This window comes from Strix uralensis, chromosome 1 (genome assembly GCF_047716275.1).
Source record: "Strix uralensis isolate ZFMK-TIS-50842 chromosome 1, bStrUra1, whole genome shotgun sequence".
NCBI classification, from domain to species: Eukaryota; Metazoa; Chordata; class Aves; order Strigiformes; family Strigidae; genus Strix; species Strix uralensis.
The window spans coordinates 76509585-76533916 of record NC_133972.1 but is presented as its reverse complement, the minus strand read 5'-3'; the positions used below and the strand labels follow the sequence as shown (position 1 = coordinate 76533916).

Sequence of the window (24332 nt, the reverse complement as noted above, 5' to 3'; positions counted from 1 at the left end):
GCTTTTTCTGTAAATTTAGCCACTCCTACATGGGGTTTCCTTCCAACACCAAGTGTTTTTGGCTCAGGTTAATAGCACCTTTTTTGCACTTCTCTGGAGTAAGATTTAAGGTGTGATGTTAACATTCCTTCGCTGATTTTCAAACTTTTCCTGGCCTAGGTTTAAATGCAGACATCTTGCATACACTTTGAAAATATGTCTGCTGTCACATGTTAACGTGTACTGCCATCACACCTTGAATCAGGGCCAGTTTCAGGCACAGATAAAGAAGGCAATCTCCTGTGTCCAGCAGTCTGTCCTGCTTAGTGTCTGCCTATGGTACCTGTGCTGGAGGAGGGGAGACTGAGCTATTTGACCACTGTATGCTGCCCAAGCATCAATTCTTGTTACCAGTGACTGGAGGTGTCAGAGCAAGAAGGGGAACAAGGTGAACAAAGCATAATTACTGTTGTGAGGGCTGGGAGTGTTTTTTTTCTTGCAGCCAAAGTCACCGATGCCTCTCTTGAGAGATGTTACTGGGGCTATTGAAAGATGTAGCATGATGCTACACTGGGTCTTAAAAAGTAAAATAAATTGGTTTTGCAGCTACACACCAACCATTAGCCTGCCAATGCTTGAATTCAGCTAACTAACAGTTTTACATGGGTAAATGAAACTTTTTTTTGAGTCCTTGTAGCCAAGCTGTAAGCTGTTCCTGCCTCTTCAGAGCATGTGCTAGGCATAAAGTCAGACTGATGAATTCTGAGCAAATTGTTGGATGAATTTAGAAAGCACGTTAGAAAAGGGGAGAGTGGGGAAAGAAAATGAGAGAAGAATTTGGGGTTGTCATCAGCTTTCTGGTGATATAAATGTTTGTATAAAGATTTATGAATACCTTCTGACATGAATAATTCTTCAAACAACTCTCAAGCAAACATTTCATAATCTACTATTATTTTCTTAGTAATCTGGTGAGGGACATCTGCAGTTTCTGGAAAACTGAAGCCATTTGCCATGAAATTGGCAAACTAGGGTAGATTTTGATAAATAGTCCAGAGGTGAAAAACAAGGAAGGTAAGGCCTTAGAACAAGTGCCATTTTGGAAACAATCCAGTTTAACTTTTCGTGTTAAAAGTGACCCTCTTCCATTTTTTACAGTCAAGTTTAAAATGTAGGGTCTTGACGCTAGATTGAATAACTCCATATCCAACCCACAGGATTTTTTTCATTTATTTGATGCAGAGCCTGAAGTGAAAAGTCCATTATTCAATCAGCTCTAAAGGGTGTGAATTTCAGAAGCCAGAACAGGGAACTGAGGTGGGAGAGCAGGGCAGAGTGGAGGGAGTGATAAGCTCAGCACTAGCTGTTGGTTGACATTACAAAGATTGTTTTTGTCAAGGGAAGAGGTGGAAATATCCTCTCTCCTCTTCTATTTTTTGTTCTTTAAAGAAAGCTGAAGTTCACAATGGCATTCCTAAATGTTTAAAAGCTATATACGTCAGCGCCCCCCTCTCCCTCCAAGTTACCTTAAGAATCATGAGACTGTTTTCTAACAATATGCTTGTTCCCTTCCAACAAGATAATTTTTACTCCAACTGGGGAAATGCCTGGAACCCAAAACAAATGCCTTAAGAAAACTTCTCCCCCTCTGTATACATTTTGAGTTTTCTGAAGTCAGGGTCACTTTACATGGGAAATCTTCAAACATCAAGGAAGTCCAGAGTCTTTGTGGACTGCCAGTTGTGACAAAGCTGTGGTGTTTCTGTAAGGCAGACAAGGTGCATGCACCATTCATAGTCAAATAAAAATGTCTTCTTGTTTTGTGTTGACTGAAGCCCTCGGCAGTCTAATGACTAGTGGGATACTGTGGAATTATAGACCCTTAGTGAAAATCTTCAAAAAGAGTATATATTGATTAAAACTGTTAGACAAAGGAGTATGTACAAACATCCAAGAATATATCTAAGAGTGTGGCCACCGGTTACACATCAGCATTAATTGCACTAAACTCAAAATGTCGTTTAATATAGCCTAATGTTTCAGCCCTACACAAGGTACACCTGCATCTTTACAAAGTACTGACCTGGAGTCAGCTTGACAGCTCAGATTCCAAGTGGGCTATCTGGTAACTTCATGGGTTGAATATAAGCAGGGAAAGAGTCCAGAAGTTTGCCCGCTGCTCCATCTAGTGCTTGTGTTCAGTATCCTATGGGACCGTGAAGTATCTTTTTCTTCTGAATGCTGATATCCTAGGAGAGGCATGGATATGTCAAGGAGCAGCTTAATTGCTGGAGAGCACTTGTAGTCCACTGACTTCTTAGCTCATGAGGGCTATCCATCAGAGAGTCTTCTCTTTTACTGACCTCTCTTTTTTTTACCTGTCAACCTGCTGTAGTGAACAAGTGCTTCCAAAGAATGGCTGAACTGCCTTTGCAAAGGGGTGATCTTCCAGGAACTCTTATGGGAAAAGGAATATGTAAAGCATGAGACTTATCAGTCGCTAGAGCAGTTGTGATAAAAATACAGTATCTGTGTCAAGCAGACTGGCTACAGTTTAATGAATTTTGTATTAAATATGACAGTTTATTAACTAAAACAGCTCATTTCTACCAGGTAAGTATCAAATCATGGGATAATTAAGTACTTTGGCAGTGTACTCAAAGGCACATAATATAGAGGATAGAAGATGCAATATTACACTGGTCAGAAAGGTGAGAAAAACATTGTTTCAGACAGATTGTGTCCACTCCAGTAATTTAAACGGTGTCTGAATATAAATGAAATTGTCATAAGTTCAATGTCAGAACAATCTCTGGCAGTTGTTACATTGGCCAGCTAGCACTTTCCCAGGCAGTTCCCAGGCACAATTCAGGAGATACTCTGGATAAAGGACCATTTAATAGGATGGATGTTAGCGTTCCATACCACTTGACCCCAGACACGTTTAATTTGCCAGGGTAGAGGAAGTCACACTGTAACACAGTGTGTTACTGAGAATTTTGATGCCTGGTAGACCTAGCCTGAGAGCTTTGGGTCTGTAACTCCAACTGCAATAGCTCATGTTTCTACCTGTAGGCATCCAGGGAGTCTAACAAGAAAGGTAATGGCTCTCACAGCCAGGTGAGAGTACAACTTGAGAAGGAAGTTTTTAGTGTCTAGCAGGACTTTTTACAGTTTGCAATTCTGCAGCTGGATCTTACTCATTTGATTTTTAAGTATGACTCTAGTCTAAGCAGCAGTTAATAATCATCAGCTTCTATATCACTAGCTGGCTTTAGTATCTTCCAGAATATAAATAGGCTCAAAATAATGGAAGCAGTCATATCAGCATACTATAGTAGCCAGGCGCTACATATTGCCACAGCACAGTAAATACTCTCATGTGGAGGAGAGAAAATTTGCCTGGCGCTGTCTTTGTAAATCCTTTTCTGAATTTGTTTATGTTTATTCATCTTATTCATCTTCTTTCTCCCACTTTCCTCTCCTTCAAAACAAAACACTTCTTATGCTAAAACTGCCAGAGAGGAAGAACAGGTCTAGCACCTGCCAGAGATGTTGAAACATTAACAATAAGAGATGGCCTGTTAAACACAAAACCCAGAAGGAACAAGAGAAAACAGAGTATCAGTGGAGTGGGAAAGTGCTGGTAGATGGCAAGTTCATTCTGCTATTTATATATCAGTCAGGTTTTTATTTCAGGCAAATCACTCCACAGAATAAAACCCTGGGCAGAAGGGTTAATGGGGTAGCTGTGAGTGAGGGCATGCAGGGGTCACACACCCTGGTAGGACATTCTAACTGCTCTGTCTTCACCCTCCCCAAGATAGCGTCTATCAGCTAGAAACACATCTCCAGAGCTGGCTGCTTCATGGTAAGGAGAGGCTGTGACCAGAGCTTATGTACAATATCTTGGTATCTTGGCAGGAGAGCTCCATTAATATCCCTGACAAGATCTCGTTATCCTGTGCCTTCCTAATCTGCAAGATGACAGGAAAAGAGAGGGAATTCACTGTGCTAAATTGAGTCCCTGCTGTGTGTGATCGGTAGTTTTTACTTTATAAAAGTTGCCTCTTTATCAAATGCTTCATGCATTGTTTTGTTCTGTTTTGTTTTGGTTTTTTTTTTTTTTTTTTTTCAAAAGGAGGAGGGAAATATTCTTGTTACTCCCATTCTGGGAGGGGTTGCACAGCAGAGACTTTTCTATCCTAAAGCAGCCCTCCCTCCTCATTAATCCTGCACTCTCTCTATGCCCTCTGCTCCCAAACTTTCCCTTGCACATTAAGACCTGGGAGTCTTCTGCCAACTGGGATTTCTTCAGCAGTTGCTTATACAATCACTGTGCTGGGAAGAGAAATCATAGAATCATAGAATCATTTAGGTTGGAAAAGACCTTTAAGATCAAGTTCAACCATTAACCTAGCACTGCCAAGTCCACCACTAAACCATGTCCCTAAGTGCCACATCTACACACCTTTTAAATACCTCCAGGGATGGTGACTCAAACACTTCCCTGGGCAGCCTGTTCCAACGCTTGACAACCCTTTCAATGAAAAAAATTTTCCAATTATGCAATCTAAGACTCCCCTGATGCAACTGGAGGCCATTTCCTCTTGTTCTATCACTTGTTACTTGGGAGAAGAGGCTGACACCCACCTTGCCACAACCTCCTTTCAGGTAGTTGTAGAGGGCGATGAGGTCTCCCCTCAGCCTCATTTTCTCCAGACTAAACAACCCCAGGTCCCTCAGCCGCTCCTCATAAGACATGTGCTCCAGACACTTCACCAGCTTCGTTGCCCTTCTTTGGACATGCTTCAGCACCTCAATGTCTTTCTTGTAGTGAGGGGCCCAAAACTGAACACAGAATTCAAGGTGCGGCCTCACCAGTGCCGAGGGCAGGGGGACAATCACCTCCCTAGTCCTGCTGGCCACACTATTTCTGATACAAGCCAGGATGCTATTGGCCTTCTTGGCCACCTGGGCACACTGCTGGCTCTTATCCAGCTGGCTGTTGACCAACACCCCCAGCTCTTCGTCCACCAGGCAGCCTTCCAGCCACCATTTCCCAAGTCTGTAGCATTGTGTGGGGTTGTTGTGACCCAGGTGCAGGACCTCATACAGTTGGCCTTGGCCCATCAATCCAGCCCGTCCAGATCCCTCTGTGGAGCCTTCCTACCCTCAAGCAGATCAACACTCCTATCCAACGTGGTGTCATCTGCAAACTTATTGAGGGTGCACTCGATCCCCTTGTCCAGATCACTGATAAAGATATTAAACAGAACTGGCCCCAGTACTGAGCCCTGGGGAACACCACTTGTGACCAGATGGTTTCTCTTTATGTGCTGCCAGAAATAAGAACTTACTGACTTCTCAAAGGAAACCAGCACTTCTGACAGCAGTTGAAAAGCAGCCATTTTGAAATGTAAAATTAATGTAGAAAAACAAAGGGAGGTTGAAGGCCCCTGTTTCAGTTTTTTCACTTAAGATCCCTCTGTACCTTTAGTACTACACTCAGTAATTAAATGTAATGTTCTGTCTATATAGGATGTCAGATGACATTATTTACTGGTCCTTCCTGGCATTAAGCTTCCCAAACTCATGCCAAAACATCTCATTGTGTAGCACAAATGTACCCTCACCATTTAGTAATTTGGCTTGATCTGAGGTGCATTGACAGAGGCAAGCAGCTAAAGCAAAGCTTAAAGCTCTAATGGCTGAATTTAGTTTCATCATTCTGGATAATATTAAAAGTGTGCACAGAGCAAGTTAGAAAACAATGCAGCTTCATGAGAGAGCTCCTGAGAGCTGCTGCACCACACTGGCTCAGCACTACAGGCTGTTCATAAAACAGAGACTTTCGTGAGATGTAACCATTTGGATGTCAAGTTCAAACACCTCAAAATCAGAGACATCTCAGCTCCTGCCAGCTACTCCTGTCTATTGAATTTTAGGGGCTTATTTGAGAATGCTTCTTGGTCTAGGTGTGTATATCGTTTCTCCTTGGAAATGTAGGGCATAGTGGTCAACTGTGTCTTTCTGTGAGAAAGCTGTTTGTCCAAGATGTTCACACATTTCCTTGAAATGGCAGAAGTTTGGTGGTCCAGCAGCAAGGACCGGTATTTTAAACTGAACATTCTTCCTCGGCGTACAGAGAACTGCAGTGCAGCAAGGACAGGATAAAGACTAGTGACTCCCCTGCATGCTGGAGAGAGGTGAACTGGGTCAGAGAGGAGAACGATGTCCGAAGACCAGATGAACAAAATGAGGAAGGCAAGAGAAAGACACAAAATCAGATGCTAGGGGAGAAGAAGCACGGACTCATGAAGGGAGCAACTCTGACTGTGCACGCAGGGAGCTCCATCCAGCAGCACTCCTACCTAGCACTTAAGGATATGGTATAGTTGAGAACTGTCAATGTTAGGTTAATGGATGGACTAGGTGATCTTCAAGGTCTTTTCCAACCTTGATGATTCTGTGATTCTGTGATACCTGCCCAAGAACCAGCTCGACAGACAAACACGGGTGTCAGCCTCTGGCAAAGGGACCCAACCCTGCGCGCTTGCACCAGCACAAGATCCATGCTACTGCTTTTCCTCCAGATAGATGCAAACCCCCATCAGAGCAAAACCTGGCCCTGATCCATTGATCATTTGGAGTATTTCTTTCCGTTCCTTTGAACTCTTCAGCCCACCATCACATGGAGCATTGTCCTTTGGTAGAGGTGCTTTGTATAGCAAAAAGGTGGTGGGGAGATGGCTGGTATTGCTTCACATGGTAGTCTTTGTAGTAAGAGAAAAAGCAGACTGATAGTATACACATCATTTTACTTCCCTTTAACTTTTCTTTCTGTATTCTTGGAACTCCATTTTTTTCCCCCTTACTTTTCTTCCTAGTGACAGCGTGAACAAATAGTTATTCACATTTTTCTTTTAGCTACGTATCTTAGGGAAGTGTGACTGAAAGGGACGGTATCATAAATACTGTGTGCACGGTAAATTCTCCCTTCTTGTTCAAAAACTCGTGAGGAAAAAAAAAAAAAGGCAGAAATAAATACCTAACCTCTCCAGTGGCAGCGCCAGAAGCGGCGGTCAGCCCCCGGGAGCGGCTGGTCCCCGCCACGGCAGCCGGGCCGGGCACGGGCTCCGCGGGGGGAGGCTGCTCCTCCCTCGGCCCTGCGGCCCAGATGCCCGGAAGAGGCAGAGAACGGGGCGGGGGGAGCCCGGGGAGGGGAGCGGAGCCGGGAGTTCTGCGGGACCGCGGCGGGCGCCGTGACACCTGCCGGGGCGGCGGGACAAGGGACGAGCCCGCCGCCGGGGACTGGGGGGGTGGGGTGGGGGGGGATGGGATGGAGCGGGGAGCCCAGCGGCGGGCGCTGCCCTCGGCTGCCGGCGCCGGCCCGGGGTGTCTGTCGGGGGTTGCCGTCCGGAGCGCGTTACACCCGGCTGGTGAGAGCAGAGGTGTCCCTGGGACCGGGAGGAGCGCGGGGTGTCGGGGATGGAAGCCTGGACAGGCTGGAGGGGGCGGGGGGAGCGTGCGAACCTCCCGGAGTGCAACAAGGCCAAGCGCAAGGTCCTGCAAGTCTGTCGGGGCAATCCCTGGCACAGATACAGGCTGGGCAGAGAATGGATTGAGAGCAGCCCTGCGGAGAAGGACTTGGGGGTAGTACGGGATGGAAAACTGACTATGAGCCAGCAATGTGCGCTCACAGCCCAGAAAGCCAACTGCATCCTGGGCTGCATCAAGAGAAGTGTGGCCAGCAGGTCGAGGGAAGGGAATTCTCCCCCTCTATTCTGCTCTCGTGAGACACCACCTGCAGTGCTGTGTCCAGCTCTGGGGCCCCCAGCATAAGAAGGACACAGACCTGCTCGAGTGGGTCCAGAGGAGGGCCACAGGCATGCTCAGGGGGCTGGAGCACCTCCCCTGTGAGGGCAGGCTGAGAGAGTTGGGGTTGTTCAGCCCAGAGAAGAGAAGGCTCTGGGGAGACCTTACAGTGGCCTTCCAGTACTTAAAGGGGGCTCCAGGAAAGATGGGGAGGGACCCTTTATCAGGGAGCATAGTGATGGGACAAGGGCTAGCAGTTTTAAACTGACAAGAGGGTAGATTTAGATTAGGTATAAGGAAGAAATTATTTACTGTGAGGGTGGTGAGGCTTTGAAATAGGTTTCCCAGAGAAGTTGTGGCTGCCCCCTCCCTGGCAGTGTTCACGGCCAGGTTGGACGGGGCTTTGAGCAACCTGATCTAGTGGAGAGTGTCCCCCTGCCCATGGCAAGGGGGTTGGAACTAGATGATCTGTAAGGTCCCTTCCAACCAAAACCATTCTATGATTCCATGATTCTATGAAGATGCAGAAGCTTTGCCTTGGGAACAGCTGGATGAATTTCACTTGAGAGGGATGGGGAGATACCAAAGCCACCAACCTGCACGTAATGTCTCACCACTGGTGAACTACCCCTGTGCTTCCCCCGTCAGGCAGCAAGCACACAGGCCCGGCACATTCTGTGCTGGAACTCCAGTAAAAGGCCAAAGATCCCTGTGACAGGGAGAGTCAGGAGCAGCAGGAGAGGCAGGAGAAGCAGACAAGTTGCACAAAGCCCTGTGATCAGGGGAGTTTGACTAGGTGTTACAGCATCGTACTCTGACCATTTCTTCATCATGTGAGCAGGAGGCTCCAGAATGCCTCCCCCCACATATTGAGGCAAGGGCTCATAGCCTCTCACAAAGGCATCTGAGAGGTTTAGAGCAGAGACTGAGAAGTCCCCAAATGGCAAGGGTAGGAATCCTCTAGCCTGCAGATAACCTGAGCACCAGTGAGCCCAATGCTTGCCATGCTCAAATGTCTGTAGCTCTTGTTCACCCAGTTGCTCAGCCAGTTCGAGTTCAGTTTCAGAAAGTGGCAGCCCTCCGACAAAACTCAAGGGAGCAAATTTGGGCAAACCACTCCTATAGAAATAGGTCCATGATGGTTGTAAGTGTCTGAGGAGAGCGAGCCCTGGCTGGTCTGGCCTACTGAGATGCTTCTGCCTCCCCTCCTATCTTTGCCCTAGTATGGGAGAAGAGGTGTCTTTGCTCAAGTCACCCTTGCTTAGGCTTGTGTGTCTCTCTCCCTCCATTCATGGCTAGCAGAGAGAGATCAGTGCTGACAGGGAGACTAGTGCTCTCTTGCACAGTTGCTATGGTGCTGTGGGCTCCTACTGCCTACCTGTTGCCTTTCCCAGATCTGTCAAGGGACAGGGATTAGTGCAAATGTGGCTGGGACGTAAATCAGTGGTGTTTGGTCATGGACAGTGCTGAGCTGTGCACCAAGGTCTTTGGTAAGAGACCTACCAGTCAAACAGGAGAACATTAAATACTTGAAGGCATTTCAAAAGCCTGGCACCTACTTGCTGCCCTGCTTTTTTTGTGCGAGCAGTTAGCCATGGCTAGGAGCCCTGGAGTTGTCAGCTATATCTCAGTGTAATTTTATACACAGAAATATTTACAACGTCCTGTTCCTTTGAACTCAGTTGAAACAGCAGGCTGTTCCTTTGCTCAGAAATGTAGCTTTGTTCTCCCCGCTTAGCTGTTCTCTTACGCATCAAGAGACAATTCCAACATCCACTGAAGGTAATGAAAAGACATGGATGGTTTTCAATGGGAGTTAGATCAGTGTTCAGATAAATACACAATTCAGTAAGGCAGGCTTTAACTGCTTCTCTTAATAGTAATACAAACATTAGTTTACTCAACAAAGAGATTTGATCTTTATTTTAAAATTATTTCCAAGTTCAGAAAAGATTTAAACTGTGTGCCCAACCAAGAGTTTGTATCTTCTATTGCAGGAAAATGCTCAGAAACTTACTGTGCCAAAAAGTATGAAACTGGGGGTTTCAGCAGATCCTCCTAGCAAAGGCAATAATTAAAGCTGTTGTATAAGGAGAAATCCATGCATTTTTTTCTGAGATTGTCTTCCACTGCTTGTACAGTGTTCAGCCTCTTCCAACAAGCATCCTAGAAAGACTCAGAATGTTATTCCCGCTGGTCTAACGGGGTCACCCAAACAACACAACAGCCCCTTGACAAAGCCTATACCAGGCTACCTACCTTTCACACCCACCCTGCCCTGTGAGGTGGATGTGGAAAAGTTACCTGCTCTGGGCTTAAACTCTTGCATGTGCTCAGGTGGAAGAATTGAGTGGTTTACTTCTGAAACAGGGCTGTGCCCTCCTCATGTAAAGCTGACAAGCTAAACAGCATCACTATTAACCCACCAGTTGAACTACACTGTGCCACGGCTCCGTCTTGATTCTTTGAATCTGTTAAGTTTTTCTAAATAGATTGCTGTTAGTAATGGCACTTGGAAAGGCCCTCTTGTTTCTTGTTGCTTTTTTCAGGGTATCTTTGTTGCATAGTTGATTTGAGTTGATTAGCAATCACTTCTGACACACAGATGAGCCAGGCAGGAGCCCATGAATGGTCCTATTACAAAAAGGCCCCTTTCCTGATGCTGTGCTCCTCTCTCTGTATCACAAGGGCTTATCGGGCTTTGTGCTGCAGGAAGGTAAGATCCTCACCCAGGAAATAGGGGAAGAAATGGCATTGGCTGAGGACAGACCATTGTCTGTCCTTCTGAAACTATGGGAAGACACTGGGAGACTATTAGCATTTGAGTAACTTCACTGCAAGGGGAGACAAAATACTCTAACTTGGTGGAACAGTCTGTATGGATATATATACACATACACACACCAGTTCTTACTCCAAACCTGGCCAGGTAGCCTTAGCTTAAAGTACCTAAGGGACAAAAAATATGTGAACAGCCTGGGTTAACTGTGGTGAAAATGTACCTTCAGATCTCTTCTCCTGTTTCTCATGTTGTTGGATAATTTTGAACCAGCTGAGTAAACTTTCTCTGTTTCCTAAGTTTTCCTTCTCATTTTCCTGTTTTCCTACTGTTCTTTCCAGGCAACACATGGTGATTTTCAGGTTTTCTTCTCTATTGTTAATAGAGTATTTTCACAAAACCTGCCAATTTGGCCAGGCCTGGAGCTGGGCTGAAAGACGAGGCTCTTTCTGATGGGCTGCCTTACTCAGCTCCTCAGGTGGGATCCCAGCTGCTCAGGAAACGAGATGAGCTCTTGCTCCTCCCCTTAGTGATTTAGTACAAGTCTGGCAAGAGAAGGGAAAGCAGGGAAGCTTTTTTTCTTCATGAGGATGATAGGGAGAACTACGATGAGACTGTAAAAATAGGGACTACCTTTTCATCTGCTCTGCAGTGTCTGGCCTGTGATTTAAGAGAAGAGTTGTCTTGTGCTGCAGGTGAATTTCCTTGGCTTGGAAAGGAAGAAGGTGTCCCTTGTAGCTGAAGGTAAGAAAGTAAAAATCCATGGTAGGACCAGAGGTGAGGGTGGTGTGGGATTCATGGGAGAGTGAGGTGGGTAGAGCCAGTGGCCCAAATGGAAGTGGGGATGGATGTGTTTAGAGATGGACCAGAAGCGGATGGCAGGGCTGATAGCAAGGAGAGCACAAATGGTACAATTGCTTTACTTCTTGCTTTTGGAAGAGCTGGCTGTAGTAAATGTTGTGTGTGTGTTGGAGGTAGGGTATAGGGGATTCTAAAGTTAAAAGACTGACCAAACACATCACTCTGTAACATAAACAGTCATTTCCTTCCATATGGACAACTCACCTGTGCTTTGTGCATCTCGGCTCACTAGTTGTTTTCTCCATTGTAATTTCAGTACTTGTTCTGTCCTTCCCTTGTATGCTCAATGCTTGCCAAGTAGATGTTCTTGGGGCCTGTTGTCACCTTACTATCTGAAGCTCTCACTTCTGCCAGTTGTGCTGTGCAATAAGTTAAGTCTTTGTTCTTACTCTTAGCATCCCACCATGTTCTACTGCCCCAGATCCCTGCTGGTCACAGCTTTTTTCCTGTCTACTCTCGCTTTTGTGTCTTCCTGTGGGTATACAATGCCTTTCCAGCCCTCTTTGCTAGGGAAAGGGAATCTTTTCGTGGAGCCATCCAAGAAGTGAGCTAAGTTTAATAATATAATAATAATAAAGTAAATCTGATGGAATCATAACAACATGTATGTGCTAGAACTGAGTGACTGGCTAGTTACCAATTTGCCTCTTTCTGACTCTTCTCACTTGTTTTGTTACTTTCAATTAGTAACAATTAAGCTTAGATACCATTTTCCCAGGTAAGATAGGTAGCAGCAAGACTCAGCTGTGCCTCATGATAAATCATTTACTTATTCCAAAAAAAAAAGACAGCTGCAGGGAGCAGAGGAGTTCATTTTTGTGAGACAGCTTAGATCCAGATAGTTTAATTGATGCAGTTGTAAGTTATCAGGCTGAATGACAAAGTCCTCTGTATAATTGTTTATGGCTTCTACTGCAGTTATTTCCTTCAGCAGAACCCCTGGCTCACCATCTAAAGGTGAGAGCTGAGGGGTGTCTGTACTCCTTGATTTTCAAAACTTAGGCAGTTGCTGGAAAAAATGTGATGTGTTGTGGCATTTTAAGTTCCTCTTCCCTAACCTAGAACAAAACAACAAAACTAGTGATGCTTTGTAATGAGGGATAGAAGTAGATACATGTCAAACATATGCCGCACTTCATTCTATCTTTCTACCTAAATGTGATCAGAAAGTTACTCCAGTTAGCACTGCATTTAATCAATTTATTCTGGTGTCTGGGGAAGATGCATGTTTTGCTATAGGGAAAAAAAAGACTGCTCCAGAAGTTTCCTCTTATACATATTTTTAATCTTCCAGGCTTTCAGCAAAAATAAACCTGGACTTCCAACATCTATGAGATGATTATAGGACCCACTGCACTGCCATTAATCAGGTTTTGGTAGTAGGTTGTACATAAACTGTCTGCACTAGCTCGATTTATAAAAAGTAGAGGATTTTAGGTGATAAGCAAACACTGTAAAAATACACAGCAGAATTAGATGACCTGTTTTTTCGCTTCAGCAGAAGTCTTCATGTCCTTCACTGTAAAATCACCCACTTCCTTGTTTTCAAACTGAATTTTTTCCAACCTAGCTGGTGGTTTCTTCAGTGTATTTTCCAGGGCATCTCTCTGTAGAGACATTAAAAGCTTTAAGAAGAGTATATTTTGATGTTGCGGTGACACTTTGCTGCTTGCCTTCTGCTTTTTTTTCATGCACGGAGGTGATGGACTCTGATACCTATGAAAGCCTAGAAATAATGATGTGCTAATAAGCTCAGTGCTCACTCATGAGTGAGTGTTGTCTGCAGTGAGAGTTCCCCTTTTCTGCCGAGTGATGTGTCTGTGAAGCTTGCGATGTTGCTGTACACCCAGCAGATGTGGGGATTTGGTAATGAGGCCCTAAGTATTTAGGGAAGTTACTTTATTACTGCTGAAGAGATTTAAGAATGGTTTTGTTAGAGCTTCATAATCATGATACTGCTGGCCTCTGCTGCATACAAATGAGCAGCCCAATCCTAGATTGGGCTCTGCTGCTGAGGGTAGCACTTATTCCTGGAAAGATGTGGTGATTGTTTGATCAGCCAGGAGGCTGAATTCTAGTGTTTTCTGTATAAGCAGTTTTAGCAGTGTTAAACCCACACCAAGGACCTAGGGTTGAAATAATCACTATCCTGTTACAAGTTTCCTGAGCTATCTGCTCCCCAGACTTTTATCGCCATAAATAACTCTAGAAGTCAGGCCTCGCTGCCAGAAGTGTTAAGTGCTGCAAATAGTATAGAAGATGACTCATTTAGTGAGATGAAGGTGGAGTATGAATCAGTAGGAAGAAAACTGATATACAAAGGAGAGACGTTCTGAATGCAGATGACACAAAAAAATCTGAACAAAGCAATGTTCAATCATCATAAAAATGAAACAAAAGACTTTTTCAAATGGAAAAAAAAAAGAAATTGTTTATCTAATGACAAGGGCCATTCTGGTGAAAGCCCAAAGTGGGAAGGTATTGCATACTGAGCATGTCATTCCTTACCCAAGATAAACTGTGACTGCATAGGAAGAGATGAATGGAAAATTATTCCCAATATGTCCAAACCAAACAGGGTACTCAGCAAGCAGGTTGCTTTCCAGATTGTTCTGTGTCTATATAAGCTGAGAAAAGAACTTATCTTTGAGCTAAACAGTTTTAGGAGATTGAGTCCTCATAGCTTCAACGAACCCACACTGAAAGCTAACAGCAATGGAAACGCTAAAATAATAACCTGTGTGCATCCCTTGTAAATGATAACTCATAAGTGGATAAAATTCCCATAGACTGTTCTATTTGAAACTACAGCTTTTGGTCCTTTTGCTTACCCTCTAGCTCACACACGTAGTGCCTTTAAAGGTAGACTTGGAAAGAAGGTACCTGAGAGATGATATTCTACAGCTGCTGGTGCACTAATGAACTAAAGTGTCCGGTGCTGCCTGTAATTCAACTTCTGCTCCTTCTTGCACCTAGGGGTGTTTATTAAGAGCTCAATGTACCTCTTCAGGGGTGACAATTAAACATTTTCATGTTTGACATCAGCTATGATTACGAAAAGGTTCTTCACTGACAGAGTGGTCGGTCACTGGAACAGACTCCCCAAGACAGTGGCCATGGCACCAAGCCTGTCAGAGTTCAGCGAGCATCTGAACTATGCTTAGTCATAGGGTTTAGTTTTAGGTAGTCCTGCAGGGAGCAGGGAGGTGAACTTGATGATGCTTATTGGGTCCCTTCCAACTTGAGGTATTCTATGATTCCATACAATCTTCTTGAAGCACGGAAGGGAAAAATAGCAGTTACTCTCCCCTCCCCCCCCCCCCCCCCCCCCCCCCAATGATGAATTGTAATGGTGGAAGAAAAGCTTAGGTACCTGTATCTTAGGTGGACGCTCTGGCTCTGCTGACACTTTTAGTAAGAGCCACTGTTAAAATTGTAGAGGCTGGTTTATCCTGTGGGGTGTAAGGCTCTTCCTTGGCTTTCTTACGCTAGACCCATAAAATGTTCTCTCAAAAGTTCTGCTCCTTTAGAGCAGTAGCGCTTAGAAACAGGTATAACAAGGCATCTTAATCTGTACTTCTTGGAGTTCCTTTGTTCAGGGTAAAGTGCGGCATGGTCAAAAGATTGAAGGCTTCTAGCAGAGCTGTTTCACAGTGTTGGCGATGGCAGAAAATCTGGAGAAGACAGATAATGCTGCCAAGACTTAAGGGATGCAGACACTTATATGGAGCAGAACTATGCACAGGAAGGGAAAGCTCTTGTCAGGATATCTCTATCTCTGATATTATTGTACAAATAATCTCAGACCTGGTTGTACTTGTCTTTCACAACGCTGTGAGGTCTGTGAGCTCATTTCTTCATTGAAGCTAGTGCTGGACAGAAATTTGGCATAAAGCTACTAATGCTTATTCCTGGTCAATTCCAAAATTTCAGATGTGAATTTACCCATGTGCTAATGCTCAAAATCCAGAGCTGCATGTTGTAATTTGGAATATGTCTGGCTAATAAATCTTTTCTACTGTGTCTGTGTTCAGTGCATTTAGTCCCTCTATTCATAGGTAATCTGCTGGATTTGAGCTCTAATGGAATAAATTACTCTTACAGGAGGTAGCACAGGCCAAATTTTCTATTGCTACTAAGGGACAGCTAATAGTTAACAGCTAGTGACAGGTTTATGTTTTCACTTGTAGGTTACCCAGCAGTGGGCCCAGCTCAAATGTAAAATATCACTTAGAAAAGTTGGCTTTGTTACTGAAAAGTATGAGGTTAATTTTTTAAAAGCTGTGCTGATTTTTAAGACCAAAAACATGTGCCTTCCTCCTGTTTAGAGGATAGAAATTCTCTAAGGAGAAATAGCATAGACTGAGTTTCTGTCAATAAAAGAGTATGTGTAATTTAATACCAGACAGCCTTTTAATACAGGAGGAAAAAAAAGAACAGATGCTCACCTATCTTATGAAGGGGAACAATACAAAAACCTTCCTGCAGCGTGTTACCTAAATCTAGCCATAGAGGGGATAATCCTCTCAGAGACTCAAAAATCTGTCTGAGGGAAGTAAAGGCTATGGAGAAGCTGTACTCGGAGCTCCTCCAGCCCTGTTTTCCAAAGTGCTGGCAATAGGAAATGTGTTAGGCAGCACCAGTGGCCAGACTGTAAGGTGGCACTTGCCTGTTTAGTCCTCCTTATGAAAGTTTGTTTAATCTTCAGTAGTGTAAGTGGCTGAGGTTAGAGACATGTGAATGGTTTGCCTCAAATGACGAAGCTACTCAGAATCACCCTTAGTTTGAGCTTGAATTGTTCCTGTGTTCAAGCAGTGGTGGGATGGTGCCTTGGACAACACCTACCCATAAATGTGTTAAACTTCTTACAGACTCCCTGCAGACGTTCTCCCTCCTGACGTCTGTACTAGAAACCCTATCTGGAAGAAGCATCTGATCCTTAACACAATGCTTGACAATAAAATGATAAACTTGTGTTCAGAAGCCAAAATAAACCTTAGGTTATAATTTGGAATGAAAAGAAAATGGATACTAGCTTCTTAGTCAAATACTAGTTCTATAATTTTTTTAAAAATCCATTTTGTAGTGGTTTCTTAGTCTGAGATCAAATATGAGTTGTAGATTTCTCAGAAGTGAGAATATTTAGGATTTCTGAGGTCTTAATTATAAGCCGGGACACCACTATTTCTTCTAGGTTTGTGGACTTAAGTTTGTAGCATGTAACTTCCAGTGAGTTTTTCAAAGAGCAAGTTCTTAGTGTTGTCATTGTCTCCTTTGTCCCCATTTGAAATGGGCTCAGAAGCTGTAAGCAACTGAAAACTGCTTCCAGTCTGCTGTGTTAACAGCCCCATAATACAGTTCTCTGTTTAACAACTTGCTCCTAAAGTCTTAGAGGAAATGTTTGGATGTTTTGTGTGTGCAGAAACTGAATCTCAGGGTGCTCACGGCAGGGTCAGAGCTGTAGCAGGGGTCCTGTCTCATATAATGATGCTTACCTTGTTTTCATACACTTTTCCAGTCCTGTCAGTGGTACTTTGGCTCTTGATTATTCCCTGCATCCTCAGGTCCTCGAGAATGTCTGATGATTTTTGCCATTCTGTTTCCTGTAAGGGCCATGATTTACCGATGAACTCGCTGGTGAGCTGTGGATCTTCAAAAGATGAAAATATTAAAACTTAATACTTGTAGAGCACTTGGCATTCAAACAAAACTTCGTGGTCTATTTCGAATGCCAGAGTTTTTATTTAAGAGGTTACATACTGAGAACGTCCAGTGGAGAAGGCCTGCTTGAGGTTCTCTTCACTGCTTAAACTTTGCAGTAAGCTTTTTAATGGCTTGAGAAACAGTGCAGGAACCTAGTTCAGTTTCTCACTGTAGTCAGTTACACCCACAGGAGCACATTCAGGAAAGCACGGAAGCATGTGCTGAAGGCCTGTGAAGCCAACTTTTGGGCATGTTCCCAAAGAGGGTCCATAGGAAACTCTTTATAATTCAAGTTCTCAAGGTTTCTATGATCTAGTCGGAGAAAGTTGGGCTGGGACAGGATAATACAAGCCTACTAATGGGCCATCTTGTAAAGATTACTGTGTTCTTCTGTTAAATGAACCAAACTTTCATATGCTTTTGTGGTCTGTGATTTATTTTTTTTTTGTAACAGCATTGCTACATTTGAGTCTAATCATAAGCATTCCAACACTTAATTATATATTTATAAATAGCAATTAAGAATAAAAAACAAATTATTTTGATAACCCTTCTGAGTGGCTGTTTAGTTTCCACATATTAGACATGAATAAACAACGAACAACTTTATTGCCAAGACCCATCAGGTTTTTCAACCCTCAGTTGACAGTTCTACCATCTGCCCAACCTCTATTGGCAGAAGTTAGAGCTTTTGTACGAAGAACGCTTGGACCAAATCAAAATCGCAGTTATTTGACATCTGCCAGTCTTTATAAGCAGAGTGAGTATGACAATGTTGGCTTATTTTTTTAGTTGTAAAACAAAAATACAGAACATCTACCACCTTGTAAAAGCTGACTCCATACCTCTCCTAAAATAACTGAACCAGTCACCCAAAAAGCACTGGGGTTCAGCTGTCAGTCAGAACACATAAGTGTCAGAAGCCAGTATACAGCAAAACATATCTTGGCAAAAAATAAAAGCAGGATGAGTGGGCAACATTGACAAGTGATGTGAATTTGTATTGGTTTTACTAATCTATTCATTCAGGAGAAAAATGTAGTTGAAATATCTTGGTACGATATGGGCTTTTTTGTCTTGAAACAGAGAATTGAAGCATGATTTCAAAAACTTTCTGTTTAGAAAATTCCTGTGAAGGAGCTTGAAATTAAATGAAACACCATTTCAGAGCAAGCAAATAATTTTGTTCAATCTGAAATGAAATCCTTTCATCATGTCCTTCTGTGGCATTGGGAGTTAAGTCCTCTTTAATGAATAGCAAACACCAGTAATTATTCCTTTTGTGTTCAATTTGAAATATTTTATTACAACACTTGTTTATTACAAAGAGTAAACAACCACTGTAGATTTTCCATTTAGTGTGTTTATGAAATGTAAGCTGTTCGTGGCACTTGAAAAATACAAGAGTTAAACTACAAAATTAGGAGGTTTAAATGTGCCAAAGATGGTGCTGCTTTTCCATTAGCAACTCTTACTACAATGCTATCCTAAGATTATAGGAAAGTTTGGGTTTTAGTGTTATTTGTACTTTAAAAAAAAATTCTTAGCAGATCTTTGCTTATTGTCATGACTATTTCTGGTATTTTTATATTTTTCTCTATATGATAACTGACCCTGCAACTTTTGGTTGCAAATTTAAGGAATAACATGGTGTTTACTTACTGTATCTACCTAATGCTACTCAGGAGCATTGTATTGACCATTCTGTTGTAAAAACTGACTCATTGTAACAGCAGACTGACAGCCCTTATGTGAGCAATGAGTCTTTCCAGTGTGCTGTAATCCCAGTTAGAGAGGGCTACCCCTGGGGACAACACTGAGTTTGTTCTCTTGGTCTGTTCCAGGCGTCTGTCAAGAAAAGTGTCTACCCTGCTGCCTGTTCTGGTAGTGAGGGTTGAGTCATGCTGCCAGAACATAATCATCAGCTAGGAAATACTTTCTGCTACTATTGCATGGTTATAAACCAGTGTGAAGAGCTCTGGGTTTCTGGGTACAGAAGCTGGCTGTAGCAGTAGACTATCAAGATTATTTCCTCCTAGGTGTGTGTCTGTGGAGCTGGTATGAACTTCAGCTACTGTTTACCTGTGCTTTGTGCACTGCTGCTCTTCTCAGAAGATGTAAATCTTTCTGGTAGTTCCTCAGAGCAATCTCCCTCGCTGGTCACATCTTCAAGTCTGGCTCCATCTTTTGAAGTGCCCATTGGCTCAGCTGCTCCATCCTGTGAGGGGACAGCCTCTGTTCCAGCAATGTTGTAATTTCTAGACTACAAGAAAATGAAGAAACAAATGAGAACAGCTCTGTGGGCTTCTAATCATTTAAGGTAGTATCCAGAATAGTCCTGTAGAATTGGCAGGTTCAGAGTGAAGTGGAAGACAAAGGTGTTCCTGATACTTAACAATATTCTGTCACAGGTGAATGTTAATGGTGACAAAAGGTCTCTTAAAGTGTTTTGGAAAAGAAGCAATGACCTTAAGCCTAAATGTGTCCATAATCCAGTTGGCTATATTGGAGTATTGTTTCAGTACTCTAAGTGCCTTATGTATGTGTATAATTGGTTAGAAATTTAAAACTGAGTTTTAAATTAGAATTTGGTAAGGTGTTAGCCTGTGCACCTTCTGAACAATAGCTTTGAACCTCCAAAGAATGCAGGATTAGAGCCTAGGAGTGTTCTTGTCTCATATCTGTATGTTTGGGCTTGAGCCAGCTCAACTCTGCAAACTTCACAAAGTGGCTGTGCACATGTATCCTATAATATTTGCATATATACAAGACCCCTGCTTTATAACAACTACTTTTTGAGGCAAAACCCACCTTGCTGCAGTGTTGTAATTCATCACTGGTGTGGGAGATAGGTGGCTCTAACTGTATCTTTAATGAGGCAAGTGGGACAGACTGAAAAGCAACTTTTAAGGTGCTGTAAAATCAGATCATGCATGGGGCCAAGCAGTGAGTCTGCTTCCCCTGCAGTATAAGGGTTGTATTAAGCTGAGTGAGAGCCCTTCTCTTAAAGAGCTCCCCGACAGTCAGAGCTACCATTAACATTAGCAAAATCATTTCTCTGTATGCATATGTCCTTGTACACTCGTGTGCTAAGACATCTCCTAACATACTTTATACAGAGTCTGTTGGAAAGAAGTCACTACCTGGCTTTTGGCTTCCTGGTTGTACTGTAGCTCCTCAGAAGACAGCTTTGTGACAGCGACCCTGTTAGAGATATTGCAGCCCATGGTGAAACTGTGACCATCTGCTTCTTGCTGCAAGTCCAGGGAGTTAGGAATGCCCTAGTCTCTTCCTTGGGAGCTTGGTTATTCGTTATCACCATGGAGTCTAACCGTTGCCAGGGCCTGTTGCTACAATAAATAACACCACAGAAGGATTTCTTCTTATGTCCTGGCATACAGACGTCATCATCTTTGTCTAGGCACCCTCCTCTGAAGTTGAGAGGGAATGTGTTTCTTCTGCACAGCTGGGATGTTGGTCTGAGAGCAGCAAATCTGTACAGGTCATTCAGGGTGTTAGTGAGCCTCCTGTGGGATCTCAAGTGAAGACACTTGAGGATCTCCAGCCTTTTTTCCTTTTTATTTTTTTTTTAGAGGAACAAGATACTGTCATGTAAAATACACACACATTTCACTTTCTGGTTGGGTTTCTTAAGTGTTCTTCAGCACCATTAGCCATTGGAAAAGATCACTCCTGAATCTGGAATTCCAAGCAGCAAGGAAAACTTTTAAATGGGAGGAAATGTCATCAGGAGACAGAGACAGGCTGTGACTAGGAAAAATGTTTTAAGGGTCCTTTGAGATCACTGTAGCATTTCTTGATTATACTGTTTGAGTCTGTTCACATCCTTAGAAGTAGATGTCTGTAGGAAATTTAAAAAAAAAAAAAAAGCGGCCATGGCTTATACTTCCAAGAGGTTGTTATAAAAGATAGCAGAGAAATGTTAAAGTGCTGCCAGTTGAAGATCATGTCTTGGGTCACTTGTGCTGAGATCGTCTGCTGTTAAGTTAGAAGAAATAAATTGGTTTTTTCAACGATATTCACATGAAACAGTCTCTTTGTATGAAATCAAAAGATTCAAAAAACCCCAAGTAATTAATACCTATGAGGAATTATTATTTTTTTAACTTCCTGAGACCCTGCTAACAAATTGTCAACTTGTGACCTTACCCTGATTTGTAGTGGAAAATGTTCTGTAAAACTTGTCAAACTTCTTTTCCATATATGTGAAACAGAGATGTTTACATGACTAATGCGTCTTTCAAGTAGTGAGGCTGGTGAACTTTCAGAATCAAATGAACTCCAACACTGAGACAGAGTGACTCCAGCCTAAGAGATGACTCTGGATGGCTGGCTGCAGGCAGCCCTCTGTGTTCCTCTTGTCTCCGGTCCAAACCCTCAGCTGGGCTGGCTGAATAAATGAATAAACTCATTTGCATGGCAAATAAACGGTTGAATAAATGAATAAACTCCTTCGCATGGCAGTGAGCCTGAAGTGGTCTTTCCAGTCTTCGTGTGTCTTATTTGAGTGCAAAGCACTGCACTAAGGTTACTGTGCGGCTTCCAGGGTGTAGCTAGCATCTCTGCCCAGCTCAGAGTGCATCTGTGTGACCATTTGTACCTACCTGGGCTGGCATCCTAGAGCTGCAAGGAACTCTTACATGTGCATCTACTGGCTCTCCAGAAAAAAGTATCATCCAAGAAATTTTGGGTTTTTTTCATCCCTAATCAACAGGGACCTGATTCTTGTGTCCAGTTTGAATTCACACAGAATGCAAGTCAACCTTTTGGTCTGTGGGTTTTTTGTTGTTGCTGTTTTATTTTTTTTTTTCCTCTCCTTAGCAGATGTTTGCAGGTTATATGTGATAATGCTGAAATGTGAATGCTGCTTGATGTATGGCAGAACATGATGTACAGGCTGAGCTTCTTGTTTGCATTTCTGATTAAACACTTGCTGTGATGGTGCAGTTCTAAAACTTGTTCGTAAGTAAATAAGGTGAAATTTTAATCCTTGCAAAAAGGTGATTTTTATTTGTTCCTTCAAACACAAATAAGGTGATAAAATGGAAACAATGTTGGTTATCAAACTAAGAAAATCAATTAAATGTAAAATCACAGGCTGTAGCTTAATCAAAACCAAGGTAAGCTTTATGATTTATGCTTTACAAATTGATTACTGGCACATAAAGACAGTGATAGTTTGAAGAAGTAAGAGTACGTGGGATGTAACGAGTGGCATGAACTTGACCCTCATTCATATTTATGAAAAGAACCTTCTTGGATCTCAACAGGATTTGTACACTTAGAGCCTGATCTTTTAGTATCTTACGCACATGATTGAGTTGACATGTTGAATAGTATTTTTCTGAACAATTGGAGCTACAGGCTTTCAAGAGCAGACTGTTCTCACACTGCTGACTGATGATAGAAAATCTTCCTCTTGTTTTATCAGCTTTTCATCAATCTGTAAAATTTAAAATGAGCAAGTTTCAGTACAGTCAAGGCACCAGGATATGTGGTGTTGGCTGAAAAATAGAGGATAATTCTTCATAAATACAAATATAAGATATTTCCCTTTAAGGAAACCCATGGAATGGAGCCTCTGTGAAGCACAACATTGAAAGTGGAGAGAAAGAGGAGCTGTAAGAGGCTAGTAGTAATGGTGGGAAAGGGAAAAAAGTGCAGATCTCTATGCCTTGTATTGTGAGAATGAAAACAAAAGCCAGTCACAGGGATGTGCATGCTGGGGAAAAAATCACTACAAAATCAGAAACAGCTGTTTCTATAATGACTGCTGTTATGTGGAGGAAATTGAAATGTATGTGTATTTTAAAATGAAGAGAGTTGTTTTTAAAACTCCCAAATCTGAAGCTGTTTGGTAGCTTGCAGGTTGGTTAGGAAAACTAAATGGGAGGCAGGGCATCTGGGTGTCTACAACCTTATCAGCTGTCTCTGATTTATGCTCCTAGATTAGTGAGCTACTGAAGAGAGGTGAGAAAAGCACTCCCTGTGGAATGGCATTCCTGATACACAGCAACACTTTGTGGGTCTCAGTAAGTGAAAGATTCCCACGTAGTATCACCAGCCTGACATGTACGCAGATAAAATGCACTCTCCTAAGGTTTGGAGACTGGCTGAAATTATTAACAAAACAAAGCTTGGCTGATTTGGAGGAGAGACACAAATTTCTGACGTTTTTAGTCTGACAATGTTCCTACTGACTTCAAACAATAGAAAGTGACAGAGTGGGTTTTTTAGGGACTCTAAGGAGCACTATTTCTCTTTGAAAAGATGACTGAATAGTTGAGTGGCTACAGAGGAAGTGCCCTGACAATTATTGAGCACAAGTAGCCTTTTGGGGGAAGAGTTTAATGCCGAAAGGACTCTGAAAGACTGCAGCCCATAGTGTGCCTGTGCCCGAAGAGGGGAAAAGGGTGCCCATTTTCCTTGTGCTCTGGTGACTCTCCCCTTGGGTGCTGCCACAGTCCCATGGAGGAAGCTGTCCCCTAGAGACATGGGTAATAGAGTGGAGGGGAAAAATCTGCCCCAGGAGATGGGGGCTGCAGCTGGGGTTGAGGCTGGTGGGGGCAGAAGACAAAAAATGAGCTGGATTGTGGAGTGGGCAGAGGGAAGGGATAGAGAGAGACATGAGGAGGTGGGCTTGGCTACATAAGGGGACTGGAAACCAGAGATGTTGGACATGGACCAATACTGAGAATTTTTGCAACTGAAGTCAAAGCCTCTACAGACCGTGCAAGAACTGCTGCACTTCAAAGACTGTCTGCTTAGCTAAATCCAAGTAGACTTTCACAGACAGACACTATATGATGTTTCTTTCCCTGGGGTTTTCTTCTATTCCCACTTTGAAATCTTACCTGGGTGGTAGTGGATGAATTTGTCAGGGCTTCCATCTCTGTCTCTTCCATGTCAGGCTCTAGGTACCTCCTGGATAGGCTAAGCAGCTTCTACCTTTAATGTGGAGCCTGAGTTTTGACATATAGCTTAATATTTGTAAGACTGGGAATGGGAAGAGGGCTAGAAGAGGAGCCACTGACCAGGTGGCTGTAGTCAGTGGAGAACTGACTGTTGGTTGTGCTTTGCTAAACCAGCTCCATGGCTGGCTCTTCTGTGTGTGTTGTATTTCAGTGCTGCATGTGATCCAAATGCTGTACGTAATCTCTCCATGGTGACT

General features: G+C 43.1%; 1 protein-coding gene across 1 annotated transcript; it reads right to left on the bottom strand.

The window, feature by feature from the left end:
• Positions 1-12312: 12312 nt before the first annotated feature.
• STMND1 (stathmin domain containing 1) lies at positions 12313-20384 on the bottom strand. Its single transcript, XM_074892792.1, has 5 exons — positions 20284-20384; positions 19223-19403; positions 16933-17087; positions 12919-13044; positions 12313-12495 (listed from the first exon to the last, which is right to left on the bottom strand). Exons 1-5 carry the CDS (start codon positions 20365-20367, stop codon positions 12436-12438), a joined length of 606 nt encoding a protein of 201 aa, XP_074748893.1. The 5' UTR covers positions 20368-20384; the 3' UTR covers positions 12313-12435.
• Positions 20385-24332: the final 3948 nt, after the last annotated feature.